Here is a 21,260-nt window from a genome sequence, read left to right on the forward strand (position 1 = left end):
ATCTCAGGGATAATCTCTCAGGTTTGTTGCACTTTTAGTTTTACATTTAGAGACTGGTGCATAATCTGCAGACATTTGAGCGCATAGTTTTCTTTCCTTTTTTTTGTCAGGACTGTTTATTCAGTGTGAAGTTCAGTTGTCCTTTATGACAGCTGTTGACAGTGAGGTCTGCGGATTATCCCGAAAGAATCTGGATGTTGTTTTCTCAAAAGACATGTCTCTGTTTAATGACACTATTCAATGATTGAGCACCACAAAGAAAATTCCATTCGCCACCATTTGCAAATAAAGCCAAAACCTGAACTGTGTACAGGGCTTTAAAAACACTCTCGAAAACAGAGTGAAAATTATTTGAATAAACGCACAGAGTGAAACATTACCTTTTTAAAGGGGACCCTATTATGAAAAATCCACTTTTAGTGTTTTTGAACATTTATTTGGATAACCTGAGTGTCTATCCACCCACAAAATTTGAAATAAATCCATCAAGTCCTTTGTTTGTGGTCTGCTTAAGTCTTAACACACAGAGAAAAATGCTCCGTTTTCAACGTTCTCAGTTTGTAACATCACAAGTTGGATTCTGGTGCGAAAGCACCCTCCTTGCCCTGGTATCTCCACCTATGGACTCTACCTCCAGCCGGTCCACCATTTTTATTGTCTCTACAGAGGAGCGATCTCTAGCGGGAAAACTCAGAGGAGGCTCATTGCATTTAAAGAGACACACACCAAAACAGATTGTTCTGAGAGAGCTGGTTTCTACAGGGTCACAAACCTCCTCTGCTGCTTGATTCATGGTATATGTGGACCAAAGCTCAGCACAGATTTTTCATTAAGATCACAGGGGGACTGTTTGAAAAGGTGAAAAAAGGTTATAATATGTCCCCTTTCAGAAGATCGGGGTTTTGAGGTCTTACTTGACTGTCATTCTACGCACCAACAGAGTCAGCTGTTTTTTGTACAGCAGGGTTTAAGTGCTGGGTACATGTTAGTCAGAGCAGTATTTGCAATGAACCTGATGAATTAATTTACGTTTTCAGTGAAGAGCAGCACAATTATTGCAATGATACTGCAAAGCTTCCTACATAATGCTTTGTAGAAGTGACCAAAAAGTCCATTTAACTGTTTGTAACTGTGCTGCTTTTAACTGAATGATTGAAGAGCTCATGGATAGCTGTTTTTTTTTGTGTACGTCTGATAATCAGTTTACAACAAGACTGTAATGACCAGCTGCATGTTGTTTAAGCATTGGTCATGATGTCCCTCGTTGACTCTCACGAGTGGAGAAGGCCTGCTCGCTTCTTCGGCCGGAGACGCAGCAGCAGCTTTCTGGAGGGCGCTTGAGTTGGCCAGCTGAGGGGTGCGACGAAAGGAAGTTAAGGAGGGAAGGGATGTTCAAGTGTCTCCTTGATGTTGAGTGCTGCTAAATTAAGCCGACAGCTTTCTACATGCTGGGCCAGAAGAAAATAAACGTACACACAGTAGCTTTACCCCTCTACAGCAAAGTCAAACGTGTCTGTCTGAAGTGAAGCATGTGCTAAAAGAGTTCATTGGAATATCTTATTGTTTCTTTTGAAAGCTTTTAAGCTCATTCCCTTTTTTTTGAATAGTTTGTCGACTAAAAGCATGTACTTTTACTTTCACATTTCTACACTTTTATGGGAATTGTATTCAGACAGTTGTTCAGACAGTTTGCTTCCTTTTTTGTTTGATAGGACAGGAAGCGATATTTGGGAAGTGAGAGTTGGGGAAGACATGCAGCAAAGAGCCAACGGGCTGCATGCTTCACCTGCTGATCTGATATCATGGGCGATGAATTAATGACGCGCGTCTGTTTAAATTCAGCTCAAGTGTTTTTCTTCTTTTGCCAAAGAAAGCAAAGGCGTGTTGATGAAGTCATTAAGTTATGTCAAATGCAAAAAATGTGTTGATGGAAGAGAGAGTCGTGAAGTGGCTGTTCTTGGGTCTTGAGTCTTCTATTTTTTTTCTGTTTTGATGATATTTTATATTTAACTGCAATTGTTAGCAGTGGCAGCCACTTATTAGCACTAAAATGCATCCCCTTTTTTGCCTTAAAAGGTCATTAGAATCACAAAATAACAGTCAATCATCCCTACAAGAGGGGGGGAAAAAGATGGCACCTTGAGATGCAACATTCATGATTTTTCTGATGTTGTCTCACAGCGGTTTGATCTTTGTGCTGCCTTCAGGGGCTATCTGAGCAACCCCTCCGTGCTTCATAATGAAGTCTTTTCTCTATTTATTGATGTTTCTTTCAGAAGCCAGACAAAGCCTGAACCCATGTTCTCTTTTTGGCTTTTCTGTCATGGCAACTGGCCTGCCTCTCTTTTCCTGGGTGCATGTCATGGGTACATTTTTGGGCCTGCTCCGAGAATGGCTTAGTCCCATCTTCTTTGCGGGTTGCTGCTAGGGGAGCAGGGCTCGAATTCCTCCCATATTATTTCAGGATTTAGACTGGTGCATATGAAGGGAATGCTTTATTTTTTCTGTCTTGATCCTCTCCATGTTTATCTCCACTGGTTCGAGGAGCTTTATGAAGTGGATCTGTTGATAGGGCCCATAATTGGCCACGTTTAAGTGCAGTTAATCGATAAGCGTGTGACGTTTTACAATATTTGCCCTGTATTTTAATCCTAGGATTTATCTAGCTAAGTTTGGACAGATAGTGGGGATAGTGTGTATTTTCGAACTTCACCTTATCTTGAGGTACTTCACATTCACTCAGTTTTCTCTTAAATTCTCTTTTCATAAAGAGCCTCTTGAGGCCATTTTCTTTCCTCAACAAATACAAGCGTGGTTGTCCAGCTACATCTGGCTGATGTTTATTTGAACACGCCACAAATCGGTGCACACCAGCTGACACGTCTAGTGTTTGAAAGTCAGTGTTTTGAGGAGCACGGTACGAGCCGTCCCGTGTGATGAAATGAAATGAGATGCCAAGTGGTTTGTCACAACCTCAAGGATCAAATAGACGGCTGAAGCGTTACAGTAGATCCTGCTGCACTTCGCAGTCCTACAAATATCAACTTTTACAATGTGTTACACTTCACATCATTCACCTGATTGATTTATTTTCCTCCCCCAACAATATTCTTAATTTCTGACTCGTTAACCCAGAACTATTTGGATTCGTTTCATATTAGAAATTCTAACATATTTAACATGTTTATTCAGACTTACAGCTGCTTCATGCATATTTTTTTACATTCTTCTATTTTTATCTAAATTAACTTTGCACTGTGATTTTCCTTCTGCTTTGCTGCTTTAACACGGTACATTTCTCTGTTTATCCTGCTTCCCCCATTATCACATCCCACAAAGGTTAATAGATGAGCTGGCTACATGGCGTACATTAAACTCAATCGACAAACCAAATGGATCCTCCTGTGTTCATTGATTTGAAAGGACTGCTTCCCAGAAGCCTCAGCTTCCATTAGAGAAGTCCTTTTATCAGAAAGAGCGGCAACGACTTATCCCGGAGTCCAGCATGGCAGAGTGCTGGGATACAATGTTTCCTGACGTGGAGTCGTCACATGTTGTAGAGCCAAACGGTTCACTCTTATATGACATGCATTGTGGCTTGATCATTTGCTTAGTTTTCTCTTTCTTTAATATCCAGGATTTTTTTGTTTTACCTTAGTGTATTTAAAAATCCACTTTTTTTTTTTTTTTTTTACCTGAGGTTTGTTTTATTTCAAGTCTTTTGTCCTACCCCCTTTTTTTCCCCCTCTCGTAACATCTATCTTGTCGTCTTCATTCGTGACAGGGCCGCGTCTCTTCTCCCCCTCTCTCAGGCACACTGGACAAACAGGTTATCATGGCGACGCGTCTGCGAGTGACTCACTTACACGTCTGAATGTTTCGGTGCGCAGCACGGGTCCTGTATGTCAACCCACTGGGCTGATTGTGACGGGTTTGAACCCACTTTTGTTTCTTAAAATAACTTAAATATAACCTCAAACCCACTCCTCGACTCTGTCTGACTCACTATGATGAACAATGGAGCTTAATTGTGCGTAGTTTCCAAACCGTGTGCTGTTCGGCCCCCTCCTCCCTTTTTTTTTTTTTTTTTTGTTAACAGCAGCGTATACAGAGGATGCCACTGTGCCTTCTCCTGACTCTACCTCCTTCTTTGTGCCGTCCCTCCGGCCACTACGCTGCACATACTCTCCACGCAGGCTGTCACTTCGGCACCTGTCAGCCGCAGACAATTACGACCATTAAGGGATTACCTTTGTTGGGATCTGCTGGCTGCTGGGAGGAGCCAGTGCAGGAAGGTGACGCAGTGGAGAAGAGGGAGGTCAGAGCGAGCATATCGTTCGCCTTAAGGGGCTTGTTTCCATTCTTAGAGAGGGAGAGGACTTTGAAGAGATAATAAGCGTGGAGCGGCTGACGGGGGGAGGAGGGGGGGGGGGTGTAGAGGAGGAGGGGGGAGGACAGTTTTTAGATGAAAGCGAGGGAGCTGTAACTTTTTTTTTTTTAAATTCCTGTCATTTTTAAGCAGAAATTTTTTTTAACCTGCTACACAATTTCAAGACTGAGTGATTAAATACTATGATGCCAGATATCACACCGACTTGTGAACATCAGGGCTGTTCTTCATGTTTTGTTTTTTTAATGAAATGGTCTTCTTGTAGTCCTTCCTCTTGAAATGTCACTGAAACACGTCTTCTCTCACTGTCTCACCATAAAAAGAAACGAGTCAGTCCGATGGGTGACTTCTTCGACCCAAGATAAACACGTCTTCTCTGAATTAGCAGTTAAATAATAAGTACTGACTTGCGAGCCTTACATTGATGCAACACTTGACCATTTCAGACTGTGTAACAGTGCCGCAACTCAGCCCGACCGTCCTCACATCTTTGGACATTCATGTTGTTTTTTTCTCCCCCCCAATGGCCTAACATTCTCGTCCCGGTCAGAATTGACAGATTGCGATCCGGCTGTGTGGAAGCATGGCTCGGCGGGGGCTCTACACACACACACACACACACACACACACACACACACACACACACACACTGCGCTCCCCCGCTGGCTCAGCTGATCCGATCTCGACCCTGTAATCACCCCTGTTACTACCTCTGAAGACCGGGACATGGGTACCTCACAGGGAATGAAACACTGCGTCTTCTGCAGCTTGAATATGGCTTTTTAAAAAAAACACAGATTGGTCTGATTGGCTGATCTGTCAACAGGGTCGGTATTTTCTGAAAGCAATTTTCAACCGATGCATTAGTGCATCCCGAGTGATAAACAATTATTTACAGTAGATTTTTCTTTTTAAAGTTCATCATTGCAGTTTTGTTTACCTTACAATAAGTAGCATGGATGCTATTTAAAGCATTCTTCAATACATTCTATGATAACTCAGGAATAAATGCATTGATAAAGAAATGAAGAACACAAACAGGCCAAGACTTGTCGACATCGGGCTTCACTACTCCTGAGGTGAGAACATCTTTAGTATCAGCTCCAGCTCTCCATGCAGCTTGATGAACCTGACGGCTAAAAATAGAAACACGGTGGTAACATTACCCGTCATCAACAGGCCGTTCCTCCAGTCTTCTTAAATATCCTTTTCGTTTCTTGTTTATTTTTGGGGGGTTCCTTTGTAGGAGACCTTGTAGTTGTGCCAAAATGTGATATTTGGAAGGACACAACAGTCTGGCCTCTGATATGAGAATGTTTAGCGACGTTATTTACACTCGATGGGGATGACCAGCAAACCGAGATAGTTGGGGTTTTTTTTCAGTCTGCCCAGTAACAAAGTCGGATTCAAACTCCATCGGTACCTGGATAAACTCAGCCTGAGCATCCACGCACCACCGAACCACATCATCAACACACACACACACACACACGCACACACGCCGTCAGATAAGCTCAGTGAGGCCTCTGCAGCAGGCGCTCTGCAGCTCTGGCCATGTACGGGGGTTGTAAACGGCCCAAATTTGGACAAGGATTCCAGCCAGATAGTCGTGTGCCCTAAACGTGAGGCCGCTGTGTGTCGGCCTGTGTGTGTGTCTGTTTCTCTTGTCGAAGCTTTGGTTGTCATAGCAACCCCCAGAAGTGAGAGAGCAAGGCAGCTCAGGCTACTGTTTTCACATGGTAAAGTTTGATTTACCATGTGATTTACCAAGTTGATTTGAACTTTCTAACTATTCAATATGAACTACAAGCATTGTGGAGCTTTCCAGGAAGACACTTCTGCTTCTTTTCCTTTCTAGAAACATCTCAACCTTTTTGATTGAAGGTAACATCTGATCCACCTTATGTGTCCTGACCGAAGGGGGCGCTGCGGTTCAGCCTCTCCATTACCGCCTTTCCTCTGGCATGTTATTTTGGTGGAAATGTGACCTCTTTGACATCGTGCTCCCTCTCAGGTGTGAGGCCAAGAAGTGCAGTACATGACATCTATGGGACTTGTAGTTTAGAAATCGGCCTTGGAAAAACAGTTCATAGCCTGATTGTTCAGAATTGTACAGTAACACAAAATTCCCAGAGAGTCATTGGAAATTCCTCGAGAAGGCAAACAATGTCAAAGTTTGTTCCGCTGTGGTGGGTTGGGAGTGTCAGGTGTGAGAAAGAATGCACACTTCTCTTCCATAACAGTGTTGTATAACTTCAGTGTAAAAGAGAAACCCACCGTACGCCAACCCTGGGGAGAACTTGACAAATCTTAATGTCGGTGAATTCACAACACCTCCCACTTCATGAGTCAGAAGATCTGAAATTAGAAGCCTCCCACTGGAAGTATGTATAGGTTAGTGTGGGTATCATTCTTTGTTGTTTACCTTCTCATCTGTCAATGATTTGCTTTGCTTTCGGTTAAACACGCTCTTCATTGTCCATCCTCCTGATGCTCTTTTGTGACAGTTTGAGATGTATGCCTCAGATGTGGATTTAACCGAGTTATGCATTAGCTGATTGGTGAAGGAGAAGAATGCATGGCGTTTGTTTTTCTTTGGTTATTTCAGCGGTTTGCTTTCTCGCCCACTGTGCGAAGCGAAGTGATGTTGAAGCCGTCGTTTTCAAGCATCTGTAAAAAAGCAAATAGTTGCATAAAAGCACAGCACCCCCATTGCCTCCACCAGCGCTACTATGCTACGTGGTATTTAAAGCACCCCCGCTATGCGCAGGCATTTTGGGAATGCTCCAGCTGCCAAAATTCACTGACAGTTTTGGACGCACGTTGGAATCCGTCAGAGACTGACGTCAGCGAATATGCACATGTGCACGTCCAAAAACACGCAGGTCACATTTTCTAGGTTCATTGCAGTGACCTTAATCAACACTGTCTCTCTCTCTCTCTCTCTCTGTCTCAGGCATGCATAGACGACAATGTGGACATGGTGACTTTCCTGGTGGAGCATGGAGCCGGCATCAACCAGCCTGACAACGAGGGCTGGATCCCTCTCCACGCTGCAGCCTCCTGCGGATACCTCGACATAGCCGAGTAAGTTTGAAGCAGGCTCGCTTTCTAAGAAGCTGTGTATCCGTGTGGTATCCATCACGTTCTAAGAAAGTGCTTTTTTCTTCTTCCTGATTCCAACACCGTTCAGTCTGGAGTTCAACTAAGCAGTGGGGTCAGTGGGGTTCTTGTATGAGAGTCTCACTGGTGAAGCACAATTAAATTTGGATTATGAAGCATCAGGGCTGACATGGCTGCGCTCCAGCTGAGGTCTGCACCCTCCCTGTCACCTCTGTGTGCGCGCACCCCCCCCCCCCCCCATTAGTGACCTTTGTCTTTATATCAGGGCCAGCAAGATTAATGCACGCTCTGCTTGGCCTTGTGCAAGGCTTTAATGTTTTTGGACTTGAGAAATGCCCATGTGCTATGTCAGCTAGCTTCATTTGTACATTTATTTTATAGCAAAAAAAAGAACAATTAGGACTCATTTATTGGTGCCACAGCCGTTCTTTAACATAGAGCTAGTCTTCTCGTATTTGTTCAGAAAGTTGAAACTTGTACTTGGATATGTATTCATTTCTCTGGCCTTTTCAGCAGTTCTCTGCAGCTGCAGCAGCAGCCAATCTGAGCTCGGATCTATCATCTGATAGCTCTGACACACATTGATAAAAGTGATGTAATCAAATATCTGGAGATCACTGTCGGCAAAGCTATCGGGAGTCGAGCTCCGGCGTTGTTCTTGCCTCTGGTAGAAGACAGCACTGAAGACACTGAACACAACACAGAGATGTTATCTGGAGGATTTTGAAACGGGCTGAAGGAGCTCATTTGTTCTCATTGTTCAGTATATTGGGAGTGTGCTGTGACCTGCTTTACTTCTGTGTTACATTACAGGAACATGGCCGCTGCAGATTTATCCCCAAATACCTGATTATAGGGAGCCCATTTTGCTCATGTTCATCAGCGTGAAGTCACATCTTCCATACTCTTAATAGAGTTGATTATAAGGGGGGTAAGGAGGTAGAATGAGGGATTTCTGTATAAATGTATCTGCAGCTAAAAGGGTAAAAAGAAATCTCGTTGAAGTTCCACAATCTTAGAGAGTACATGGCCCTCTTCTTTTTAAAGTTTTGACCTGTCAGTCAACCCCAAAAAAACCAAACCAAAAAGTAAAATCCAGCAAAATCCACTCCACTCGAGCAGGAATGCTGTGACCTATTTAATTTGCACTACTTATCGCTGGAAACGAAAAAGACTAATCAGATATTTTCAGCAGAAATCTCCTCAAAATCAGGACTTAGTGTCGGCAAACCTGGTTTCCCTGACTTGAAAGAATTTTCTCTCTCATATTTACGTTAGCCTTCTATCCCAGCGCTGCTTCTACTTACAATGCAACCAATTACTTGAGAGTGCCTTTGGATTTTTCCTGTTTTAAGTGTCTGTAAATACCTGAGGTATTCTTTTAGATTCTGCAAGAGTAGGATTGATTGATTTATTTTTTTGTCGGTTCATAAAGAATTGGTCGACGTGTTGGCACCAATAAAAATCCTCTTTTGTCCAGCTCACACCGTAAAGCTGAAATCTCTCTGCGAACACTGAACGACGTCTGGTAGCCTTTTCCAACAATAAACGAGTCCCTTCATTAACAGAATGTCCACACCAGTTGATTTTTTTTTTTTTTTTTCTTTTTTTTTTTTTGGGGTGTGTTGTTTATTCCAGACGCAGCATGTCCTGTTTCCAGTAGTCGTCGTAAACACAACCTCAGCACTTGGCTAAAATTACAGAACACAATGACTTAGCTGTTGCCTCACGCTGAGTGAAAAGGTCAAGTGGCTGGCCCGCCACGGGTGACTAATGGAGACGTCGTGTCATAGAGAGAAACGCTGCAACCTGATGTGGGTGGCTGAACTCTCAGTGGACTCATTTCAATCCCAGCATCCTCATTTCACACTAACGGGAACTCCAAAGACCCCCCGATGTCACTGCAGCCACTTAATGCCAGGGTCGCCCGCGAAGCCCGCAGTGGGAATCTGAACCACAAAACAACCAAACCCAGTGACGCTGACTGAAAATAGGCTGAATAGAAAGTCCAATCAAGAAGACATCAAAAGTTTGAAACGTGACTGCAGTCAGTCAGTCAGTCAGTGTGTGTGTGTGTGTGTGTGTGTGTGTGTGTGTGTGTGTGTGTGTGTGTGTGTAGCACTGAGCCCCTTTCATGTGGTGTGTCGGCCTAATGAAAAGGGCCTGAGTCTCACCGCAGCTGTGATTGGAAGCAGCTGAAGTCAAGATGTTAAAAAAGGTTTTCAATCTGTGCTGATGGACAAACTCATGGAGATCAAAAAGCCACGGATAAAGAGCAATCACAAATGCGTATTTAGATGATTTTGGTAGAAGAAAACTCTTCATAATGCAAAAGCAACATGCACGTGTGTTTGTGTTAGAGGATTGGTTTGTTCTAAAATATCGGTGATCTTTTTCAGACTGTATAAAACATTCACACAGTCTCAGTGACGTCTCCCGTTGGTTCCTGAAGAGGTGCTATGAAGCCCGAGAAGGCCGGCTGTCGTCCTGTTGGAAATGCTGACTCAAACTAACTTGTGGTCGATCTCGTAAGAGGCGAGCCTCCAGACCAACAGCTTCCCGTCAGGCTTATCAGCCCGCCCCTAAATGTGTTTCTTCCTGGGTCTTGCAGAGGTTCATTAGTAACTTCTTCACTGACTTTATTTCTCAACGGCAGAGGTTGCTGCTCGCTCTCACCTGGCTGTAAAAGGCGACACTGAAACGGCATCGTCGTGCTGCAGTCTCAACCTTCTCGTCGATGTCAGCTCAGCCGAGCACATTCTCTTTACTCGAGTACGGGATGTCGACTAAAGTTGCAGTACTGTAAGAGGAGCTGAACGGTAGTTAAGCGCCTGGATGTGTGCCACTCCTCTTTGTCTTTACGATGTGGGCGTGTCATGTTCCGCTGCGTTTGCTCAGCCTCAGGAAGACCCTCAGACGTTTCCACACGAGTTTCATCTCATGTGAACATGCACCATAGTGAAATAGATTTGCATTATAGCTCTTTAGAATTCACTAGAAAGCATTCATCCTCTACTTTAAATAAAGGCATTGTTTTTTTCTTCAGTATTTATGTTTTACATATAAACATGTCCCAGGGGTTTCTTTAGCAGAAAAAATTTTAATGAAATTGCAACATCTGTCAAGGTTTGCCACAGATAAAGCTTTCAATTATTTGAACAAATAAGGTAATCTATGTAATTGGCGAACGTGGTTAAGTTGGCCTGGAGGTGTCAAAAGATGTGACCGGTAAAACAGGAGTTTCAGACTGCGGTTGTCTTCTAACGTTGGCACTGACCCAAAAGCAACATTACTCATCTCCGGCCCTTTAACTGTTTCAGGAAGTGAATGAATCCGCCACACGCTTTATCCTTCTCATCATGTAAAAGACTCCGATTTTGATCTGCATAAAAATAACTCTCAAAGAATGATAACACTCCATGAATATCACTACATCTTGTATTTTGTGGGACAAAAAACCATTAAATGTTATGTGTTTTTTTTTCTTCCTTGCAGGTATCTCATCAGTCAGGGTGCGAATGTGGGTGTCGTGAACAGTGAGGGGGAGACACCGCTGGACATCGCCGAAGAAGAGGCGATGGAGGAGCTCCTGCAGAATGAGATCAACAGACAAGGTATCTAGGGAATCTGCAATACTTCCTTTTTGGTCCATTTTGGACGACTGGCTCATCCTTCCATCATCCTAAAAATCCCCCGTGAAGATTTGTACACACTGTTCAATACAACCTGTGAAGGAAGGATAAGATATACTATACCAACAACAATGTAAACAAAGAAGCACATACCAAAAAACAATCAAAAAAAACAAAACACTGTACATTGCACATTACCCATAATGCTCCAAATCTGCAAAAAATAATAATAAATAAATATATAAATATATATATATATAGAGAGAGAGAGAGCGCTAACATGTAAAGAGCCGTGCCGTGCTTAGCGTGTTCATGTCACCATAGCTCATGTGGGAGGGGCTTATTTGAGTTTGTTGTCAAATAGAACCTGATCTCTGTTTGTTTTTTTACTCCCTCACTTCAAGAGGAAAAAAAAAAACCTTACATAATATCAAAAGGTGATCCAGCTGTGTTGTGAGCGTTCTTGTGATGATTCTAAACTCTAAAGTCGAGTCTTTCTATTTTTGGCCAGGCAGCGCCGCGGCATTCTTGAGATGATGAAAGGCCCTCCCCTATGGTGCGAGGCCAGGCACAGACGTGTTAACTGGCCCGAGGCCAGAGGGGTGCTCCTCAGCTCATATTCACTAATAAAGCTCTGTCGGCTTTGTGTTGTCTGGGGCACCTCTACCCAGCTTTAAATTCTCTCATTTTACTGCAGGTGTTTGTGGCTCGCGTGTAGACAGAAACGCCACTTTTATAGCCGCAATGAGATGCAAGCCTTCACAGCGAGCCCAGTCTGCGTTCGGTTTGTTAATCCATGCATCTTAACAGCAGCATCATCAGAAATGATCTCGCATCTGCTGCAATCTAGAAGAAAGGAATCGTTTAGGTACTTGTTTGTTTACTGACGGGTCTTAAAGTTAAGGTCAACGACGTGTTTTAAAAGCATAATGGCGTCCAGTGATGATTGGTCCCAGAGCTCCTTGAACGTGTTGCATAACGACTGCGATACTCGCACCCAAATCTTTAACACTTCTCGGCCACCAGCTGCTGTCAGCTCTGATATGCCGACGTCCGATAGATGTGCCGCCTCCTTTAAGATCCATCCTTAATGGATGCAGATCCGAAAGTACATCTTCATCTATCACGCCCCTCGACTTCAGATTCAAACTTTGGAAAAAATTTTGTCTTCAGGTTTGTGCACGATGTAGTTACTGTTGACAGACTTTTCTATGACTCTCTTTTTGGTTGTTTTTTTTGGATAAATCTTCAGCGAACAGTGACTCTGCTCTGATCCTCGCCTCAGGGGCAGCTGCAGACAATCCGCTGCTCGGTTCAGTCCCTATGCTAGGCAGCATTATGCAACGAGCTTGTTGTGTAACTCCCGTATGCTTGTAATGTGATTTTCTCCTCTCAAAGAGACGCCAGTCATGGGGTTAAACTTGTTAGCGAGTGGCCCTAGTTTCTCCTGGACGGGAACAACCTCGAGATGCTCTCCTCGACCTCAGCTGGGTCAAGTGACTGGACAGCCTGTCTGCCAGCCTCTCTGGCTCTCACTCCCCCTCTATCAGCTGCTTCGAAAGCGCTGCTGCTGATGTAGAGGACAAATGGTGGACAGTCTCACAGATGTCTCTCGCTCTTAGATTTGAGTGACAGTAATTTACCCCGAGCTAAAAATAACGTCATTTCTTTTGGCCTTACCTTTAAAGCCAGTAACTATTGTAAGCCTCGCTTCAGGGTACATTTCTCTAGTTAGTTATCATATTTGGTGGCAGCAGAGATTGGATAGTTGTTTCACATGATTCAGTACGATTAGTTTGTATATTTTGTCCCACTCTGTATTTGGTGTTTTCTCATTGAGCATCAGGGAAATCCAAGTCGTTTTTGTTCTCTGCGTCTGCTCATGTAGAAGATGTGCCATCCTCTGTAACAAAAATAATAATAATTTAAAAAAAAATCTCAACTTTGAACTGCTGCCAACTGCTCCGCTCTGTTCTTGTTCTGTAGTTCCTACTTAGAGGCCATTAGGCTCACTGCTTTTTATAGACACAGTGGAGGCTACTTCCCAAGAGATCACAGGACGTCGCCCTACCTGGCCGGCTCCCATTGCCTACATTCACTGAACACACCCGGAGGTTTCTCCTGTTCCTTTTCCAGCTGACGCGTACATCATCGCTGATACGTTTACATAAAAGCTCATGTTGGAATGACACTGACAGTGTTGGGGGTTTCTCCCTGATTTGATAGACTTGCTGTGAACAAACCTTGCATTGAAAATCAGATGAATAAGCATTTATAACGGTTAAAAACACGTGGCTGGAAATGAGCCCTTATGAACTGTTTTGTGACTATAACAAGTTCTGAATGCTTACAGGTTTGATCCAGAGCGTGAAAGAAAAGAGAGCGGAGACAGCTGAAGCAGGAAGAAAAAATGTTTCTGATAACGTTCCCCTACATCCCCCTACACTGTCCAAAGAAACAAAACAAAGAGGAAATCTGCCAGTGTGCTGGGTCTCTATTTGACTGCTGCATCAAAGTTTGAAATTCTGCTTTGGTTACAACCTCACACTGGTGGCCAACATGAGAGTCAACCGCTTGGTTTGAAGTAATAGATGAAATCTAGTCAAACATAAAGTCAGACACTGAGTCACCTTCTTCCCATTTGGTTTCACTTTCTTGGACCTCGATTCACAAATCATCTCCATGACTAACATGTCCGCCCCTAAAAACACTGCAGAATATTAATGGTGACGTGCTCTCTTTGAGCCTTTGTTGAATGCAGAAAGCTTTTCACTGATTTTGAAGACGCTAAAGGTCCAACTTTCAAACACGCACCAAAAAAAAAAAAAAAAAAAGTCTGCTTTGCTTTGCTTTGTTTTGTTTTGGAAAATAAGTGTGTGCTCATTGCTGATCAGCTCTCCTTGTGCTTCTTCCAGCTCGCGAACCTCTCTGGGGTTGATTTAGACTTTTCCTCTCTGAAGCCAAACTTGCACACACAGGCGTCCTCTTTCATTCCTTTAAAGCTCGAAGGCAATCTCTGAGCTTTCTAAAGGGGGTTGTCAGGAAGTGAGTGATGATGTACTTGGGGAGCAGAACAAAAAAAACAACCTATAAGATCAGCTGAAGTTTTGGCTCCGTCCCACTGCACACTTCTCAAATCACTGTTTATACAGTTCACCGCTGTTAACTCTCAGCTGATGACTCGACGACTCGCGCCGCAGCACATTTTCATCCCGTCTTGTGTTCCAGCCAGGAGTCAACAAGACAACACAGGCCTCCTTTCACTGCTGCGCCGCATGCAGCTTATAGCTTAGACATATTGACCCACTTAACCGGCCGAGGCCCGTGTGCGTTTGCAGCCACTATTTCATTGTGGAAGTGACTGAATTTTAGCACACAAAAAAAACGCACAGCAGCAGAAATGCTTTACAGCTCCCTCTAGTGGTCAGAAAGTTCGCTCGAATCATGTCTTGTAATTTTTCCACCCTGAGATCATTGAATGCAATGAATTAGATTAAAGCACCTGTGAGGTGTTTTAATCTTGTTATGAAGCAGCTTGAAATGAATACTGACGCTTCTTTATGACCTACCATTTTAAACAAGAACATCAGCGAGCAGATGGATGCCTTTTAAATGTCTTTTTTTTTAATGCTAGTAAACTCTGTCGTGGGGCAGGTGGCAGAGCAGATTTAAAAAAAATAAAAATAAAAAAAAAATAAATTGAAATTAGTCTTATGTTTGATTTTTACAGGTAATCAGGCTTATTAAAAAATTACCTCAGCATGTACAGGACAAGATCATAACAGATGAAAGGCCTTGCTTTGTCCATGGGGGGGGCGCCAAAACTGATTCAATGCAAAAGTTTATTGCCATATTTACATACTGCACCTCTGTCCTCGGCTCGCTGAAGTTCAGCGTTATAGCTCACAGCAGGTAATCCTCTCGCACCACTTTAAACCGCATCACTCTCTCCTGTCACCCACCAGGGCTGGACATCGAGGCAGCCCGGAAAGAGGAGGAGCGGATCATGCTGAGGGATGCCCGGCAGTGGCTAAACATTGGCCAGATCCAAGACGTCCGGCACGCCAAGTCCGGGGGGACGTCGCTCCACGTGGCTGCTGCGAAGGGATACGTTGAAGTTTTAAAGTAAGTAGTGATTTTGAAAGTATTTCCAGTTTTCCACATTATAAAAAAGCTATTTATAGTCGAGCCATTTATGAGGCTGAGCATTGTAGGTTCTTTGCTTTCTGCGCTTTGTCAAAGTGTTGTTCTGACAGTTCCTGTGGGCTGTTAATACAGCTCCACAGCTCGAGGAAAAGGATCCTCAGCCGCCTGTCCATCTGGTCTGGGAAGCCAGCCAGCTCACTCTACTGCCATAGATAGCTCGAAAGACCTCTCATGTTTAGTGTGACCGCCTTTTATACAAGACACAGATCGAAAAAGCGTTCCACGTCACAGCTGAAACTTTAGGAGTTTAAAAATCTGCCAATCTCCTCCCGCTCTTGTTTTAAAGGATGACTCAAATTTGACAGATTACGTGGCCACGTGTTCAGTGGTTGTATCTCATAATTCTGATCCGAGGCCACAACGCTGACGCACTTCCAAAAGCCTGCGCTGCACTTTGAAAGATTAGTGCATCGAATTAAACTGAGAAACATTTGCTAATTCTAAGAAAAACTGTTTTTGTTTCCCCATTCCTCCTCTGTGCAGGCTTTTAATCCAAGCTGGATATGATGTAAATATTAAAGACTATGATGGCTGGACTCCTCTACATGCGGCCGCACACTGGGGCAAAGAGGAGGCCTGTAAGATACTGGTGGAGAATCTGTGTGACATGGACCTCATTAATAAAATGGTGAGTTACAGGCACTGTTAAAAACGCCGAATGAGCGCAGAGCCACCCATATATTAGATAACTTTGACTCTTTTATTTTCCTCAGGGCCAGACGGCTTTTGATGTAGCAGATGAAGACGTTCTGGGATACATAGAAGAATTACAGAAAAAGCAAAATCTGGTGAGTCAGCGTGGCTGCAGAGGAGAAAGTAGAATCAGATGATAGATTGTGTTCCTTGCTGTCTTTCCTCCTTCCCTGAAGATATCTGTTTTTCTTTATTCCAGCTGATGGGTGACAAGAAAGATGTTAAGAAATCTCCTATAATTGAAACAACAACCACTGGGGACAACAACCAATCACTGAAACCAGTCAAGAGGTAAACAGTGTAATGTTGTAGAATGTGAATAGAAACCATTGATCAACACTTCTTTTCTTTCTTTCTTTCTTTCTTTCTTTTTTTTTTTTTTCTTCACTCTAGCCTTCATTTAATTAGAAATTCAGCAGAACAGTTAACATAGTTACATAGAAACATAACTCAAGATTCATGACTCTAATTTATTGAGAAGACATGGAAGCAGAAGTAGAGTCCGACCGATTTATCATAGCGGCCAATATTAGCATTAGCAGAGGGCGCCTGGAATGTGCCTTTACTTTCCAGTTACCATCTTGTCTTTGTATATCTTTTCCACAAATATTTGATAACTACATCTAAAGGATCAACAAAATAGATGTCATACATCACGCAGCAAATGTTTGTGAAGATTGAGGACAGTCATAATCCCATCGAGCTGAACCGCTGCAGTCAGATCTGCCAGCCTTTCAGTCATTCAGAGCCACCTTTAAAACATTTTTATTTATCCGTTGTCACAGCTCAGAATGCTGTTATACGAGCATGTTATTCTGGGGTTTTTAAGCTAACGTTTTGCACTTTTGTCCTTGACAGCAAAGAAACGCTGCTTCTGGAACCAGAGAAGAGCGCCCCACGCATCGAGACCTTAGAACCCGAGAAGGTGGATGTAGAAGAGGAGGGGAAGAAGGACGAGTCCAGCTGCTCCAGCGAGGAAGATGAGGACGAAGACTCCGAGTCGGAGACTGAAGCAGGTACTGTATCATGAGAATAGTGTTGAAGTTTTACCAGTATGTGTATCGTTGACAACATTTTTCATTCACAACTTTATTCTCTCCTCCAGACAAGACCAAGCCTGCAGCATCAGTGAGCAACAGCACGACGCCTGCTCCTTCCACAATCACAGTGACCTCTCCAGCAAGTCCAACTAACCAGGTGACGACCCCAACTTCACCAGAAAAGAAGGTATGATCTGGTGGATGAACATGTTATCACCTGAACCTGCACAGACAGCCGCCCCGGTACAGGCAGATTCCACTCACATGAGCGACTTGGTTTTTTCAAACCAACCTCATCATGTCATAGTTTTCCTCTCAAACATTACATGGTCGCTGCACCTCCTCGGTTTCATGCAGCAAATTGAACTTTGCTCCGCTGAGACATGTTGGAGCCTCTTTGTACACACAGATCAGTCAAATTCATAATCTATTTGGGGTTTCTCCCCCTTGAATACAAACTTAATTTCACAGTCAGTTGGAGATTTAGAGGGTTTAAATAAATGAGTTCAGATAATTCTCCAGGCCATCTGAGAAATCTCTTTTGATTTACTCTTCATGTTGCAGCACACTGAGCGTGTAAATGAACGCCTGGTTTTTATTTATTTTTTTTTTGGGGGGGGGGGGTTGGCGTTCACGAAATATGGAAATGGCTGACAGTTGGAATGATGGGTGGAAGTTTAAGATTGAGTTTGCAGTTTACTAAATGACTACTGGGTTAGTTATTGGACGTATAAAGAGCAGTAGATATGGTTGCTTGTTAGGGCTTCCCACCTGTGAGTGTGCTGCCCTCTGCTGGTCAGATAAGGCCAAGTCTTTAACTAAACTGACCCTGTTGTACGTGTGCTGCATCAATCCATTACTTTAAACAAAAACGTAATGTGGCATCGTGTTTAACCCTTTAGGCTCCCAGAAAATGCAAGAAATGTTTGCAGTTCCACATTTTCTATAAAAAAAAAAAAGGATTATACATCATTTGGAACAAATCATCCTTATTAACACGAAGGACGTTCTTTTCTCCAACCTCACTCACATTTGGATGCTAAATAAGTAATATACACATTGAACATCTTATAAGTTGTTGTAATTTAATTGCTTCCTGTTTGATAAGAAGTTTAAAAACTCGCTAACCAAAAACATAGTTGTAGTATGCTATGTTCTTACCTCCAAGATCTGAAGGTTTGTTTTTGAGCTTTGATGCTTTCAGTTAAAATCGATGTTTAAAATGAAGATTGTACCATTTTCAGACATTGAATTGAAGCGTACAGAGAAATTGAAGAACCTTATCCCAGACGTCATCTTCATTTCACACTCGTGAATGCAGCCCTAATACAGAGGCCACGTTTCAGGGTTCTGAGTTTGCACCCTTCAGTCCACCTGTCCACCTGCCTCAGACGACCTGAATGTTTCTCTTCTCGGCTTCTTTTCTTGCAAAGATCTTCATGTTTCAGTCCTTCTTTAAGGCCTAGAGCTGCTCACACAACACAATGTCTTCTGTCTTAACAAGAGTGAACCAAACATTAACAACGCCCAATTTTTGACACTACCAAACAACAATGGTAGCCCCCCCCTCTCCCCCCCTCCTTCCCTGGTTTGGCAGTAAACATTGTGTGGTGTGACTAGGCCTTTAAAAGAATCTATCCTTGCTATGAAGTGTGTTTCTTTTGCTGCTTCTGTCTTATTCTGGCTTTTTTTTTTCTGCCTCATCCTCCCCACCCTCCCTTCCTCTCTGTCTCTGCGTCTTTTCCTCATCCTGGGCTCTTGTCTTGGTTGGCTTTAGTCTGATTGTATTACTCCCCTCATGCCTGTGGCGGAGCCAGGCTGTCCTGCATTGTGGCGACAAGGCTTGCGCAAAACTGGCATTTCTCTGGTGCCTAAAAAACCTATGGTGAGGCATTTGGTGTGCACCAGAGTTCGTGTCTCATCTTACATGCACCTGTGCACTCACAAAGACCATAACACCCCCCCCCCCCCTCCCCTTTCTAACCACCCTGGCTCCAACCAGGTGACGCTTATGGTCACTCATTAACCCTTCGTGGTGTTTGCACTTTTAGTCAGAAGATGCACCGTCCTGATTGTGCCTTCACTGTGTTTCTGTGTGGCTTCTGTGCTTTTTCGTTCGTTACCTGTCTGTTTTGAGGGTTTGTTTTGACAGTCAACTGGATGCCAGGTGCCTAACAGGTTAATGACCCATTCAGCACCTTCTGAACAAGAGCGTTTCATACTCGAAGTAGATGTGATCGTGACTCCTAACTTGCATGCCCTTCCTTAAAAGAATAATCTCCTCATCTTTAAAACTAAAGCCTTTAAAGCTTCATGCAAACTGGTTTGAACTTCTCTTTGTGTTACTCACCAGGACGACTAAAATCCTAATGAAACGTATTCATATAAAACAAAGATTTTTGCATTGACCTGCTGCCCTTCGTCCCTCTCAGGTCACTCAACCTGCTCCGAAAATCTCTGCGAAAGTGGAGGACGACAGGAAGGATGAGTCGCCGTCATCCTGGCGGCTGGGGTTGAGAAAGACAGGCAGCTATGGGGCGCTAGCTGAGATCACAGCAACCAAGGAGGCTCAGAGGGAGAAGGACACGACCGGGGTGATGCGCTCGGCCTCGAGCCCTCGCTTATCCTCCTCGCTGGACAATAAAGAGAAAGAGAAGGTCAACTGTCCTAGAGTTTCATACTTTTTTCTTTTTTTTTTCCCAGTTATGCGTTTGCTACTTAGACTGCTCAGTCTCCAGAATGTCGCACACCACATAAATCCTGATCCCAAACTGTTTTGTTATGACTGAAGCAACATCGTGCATGGTTCTGTTTTCGTTGCAAATAGAAAACAATAAGCAAATTGAAATCATAGTTTTTACTTTAAAAAGAATCTCACTTTAAAGCTTTATTAGGTTAGCTATTTTGAGCAAATCAATTATTTTATATACATTGACTTTTTAGAGTTGTAAACTTACGAAAGAACTTAAGCATAGGACCTAAAACTAAGATTCTGGTCTGTCCCTTTGTCGACAGGAGAAGGATAAAGGGACCCGGCTAGCCTATGTGGCCCCCACCATCCCCAGGAGACTAGCCAGTACTTCGGACATGGACGAGAAGGAGAACAGGTAAGCTGAGCTGTTCTGTGTCAACGTGTTAGCATGAAGCGGCACCTGCTGCCCACTGCTGTGTGTTGCTGGCTAAAGCCACAATGCTCTGCATGGCGTGCGTGGCACTCAGTCACTGCCTCTGGTTAAGATGTGCAGGAGAATATATGGTAGACTTAGAATAAAAAATACTTCTGCGGAAAATCTGCAGTCTTCTCGAGAACATATGTAGCATATACTGTATATTTCAGTTTGTATTTGTGGAAAGTTCGGGTACAATTTTAGCCTGTGGTTCTCCAGGGACTCTACTGCTCTGATACGTAGCGGCTCATACACCCGGCGGCGCTGGGACGACGACATGAAGAACAGTGATGGCAGCGCCTCCACCAACCGAACCCCCAGCTACCAGCGCAGGTCAGCCTCTGCCGCAACTCAATCCTCCAAACTTCATCTTCATCATCATCCATCAGATCTCTGTCCTCGCCTGGTCGAATTCATCCTTTATGAAGCTGACTAGCTCTCAGACCGCATTGACAGTTGTATATCCATCATCTACTGTACATTATGCTTGGGTGATGTCATCAGAGATATGTTCGCACATGCTTTGATGCACAGCAGCAGCCACTGAGAGAACCATGCAGAAACGCCTCTCTCTATCACTGCCACAGAGTCTGGTGCATGACTGTACCTGTCCTGTCAGGTTGCTGTGCCAGTCAGTTGACACTGCATTACTCAGATGTTTTTACGAGTCTATATAACTGTCTGGCTACCAAATCAAACACATTTTCAGGGTTGATCATGGCACAGAACCTAGATTTGGACGTAGGCTGTACGCATGTCATATGGGGAATATACTTGCTGGAGACCTTTTAAGAATAACCTGAGTTTTTTTTAAGATAAAACTTGATTCCAACAAAATCAAGCAATTAGCAATTATTTACGATGTGAAAGGTACTTGAAAACTAGATTTTTTTTTCATGTTTTCCCAACAAAAAACATTTACTCTAAGCATGCCAAACGCATGATTACTTACAGGTTCCCAGCTGACCCCTTATGAAATGAATGCAGTGATAGTGTGCAAAGCTTTAGT

General features: G+C 43.5%; 1 protein-coding gene across 5 annotated transcripts in view; it reads left to right on the plus strand.

Moving 5' to 3' along the window:
* The window catches only part of ppp1r12a (protein phosphatase 1, regulatory subunit 12A), a 51,760-nt gene that overhangs the window by 13,281 nt on the left and 17,219 nt on the right, over nucleotides 1-21,260 (plus strand). For 4 of the 5 annotated variants that reach the window (XM_079334681.1, XM_079334679.1, XM_079334677.1 and 1 more), the window contains exons 2-12: nucleotides 7,347-7,477; nucleotides 11,009-11,127; nucleotides 15,111-15,270; nucleotides 15,835-15,979; nucleotides 16,065-16,139; nucleotides 16,244-16,335; nucleotides 16,903-17,060; nucleotides 17,150-17,271; nucleotides 19,517-19,741; nucleotides 20,100-20,191; nucleotides 20,471-20,584. In XM_079334681.1, coding sequence (XP_079190807.1) covers nucleotides 7,347-7,477; nucleotides 11,009-11,127; nucleotides 15,111-15,270; nucleotides 15,835-15,979; nucleotides 16,065-16,139; nucleotides 16,244-16,335; nucleotides 16,903-17,060; nucleotides 17,150-17,271; nucleotides 19,517-19,741; nucleotides 20,100-20,191; nucleotides 20,471-20,584 — 1,433 coding nt within the window. The remainder of the gene's footprint in view (nucleotides 1-7,346; nucleotides 7,478-11,008; nucleotides 11,128-15,110; nucleotides 15,271-15,834; nucleotides 15,980-16,064; nucleotides 16,140-16,243; nucleotides 16,336-16,902; nucleotides 17,061-17,149; nucleotides 17,272-19,516; nucleotides 19,742-20,099; nucleotides 20,192-20,470; nucleotides 20,585-21,260) is intronic. The other variant, XM_079334678.1, reaches the window with a different exon arrangement.

This window comes from Symphodus melops (assembly GCF_947650265.1).
Source record: "Symphodus melops genome assembly, chromosome: 22".
Lineage (NCBI taxonomy): Eukaryota > Metazoa > Chordata > Actinopteri > Labriformes > Labridae > Symphodus > Symphodus melops.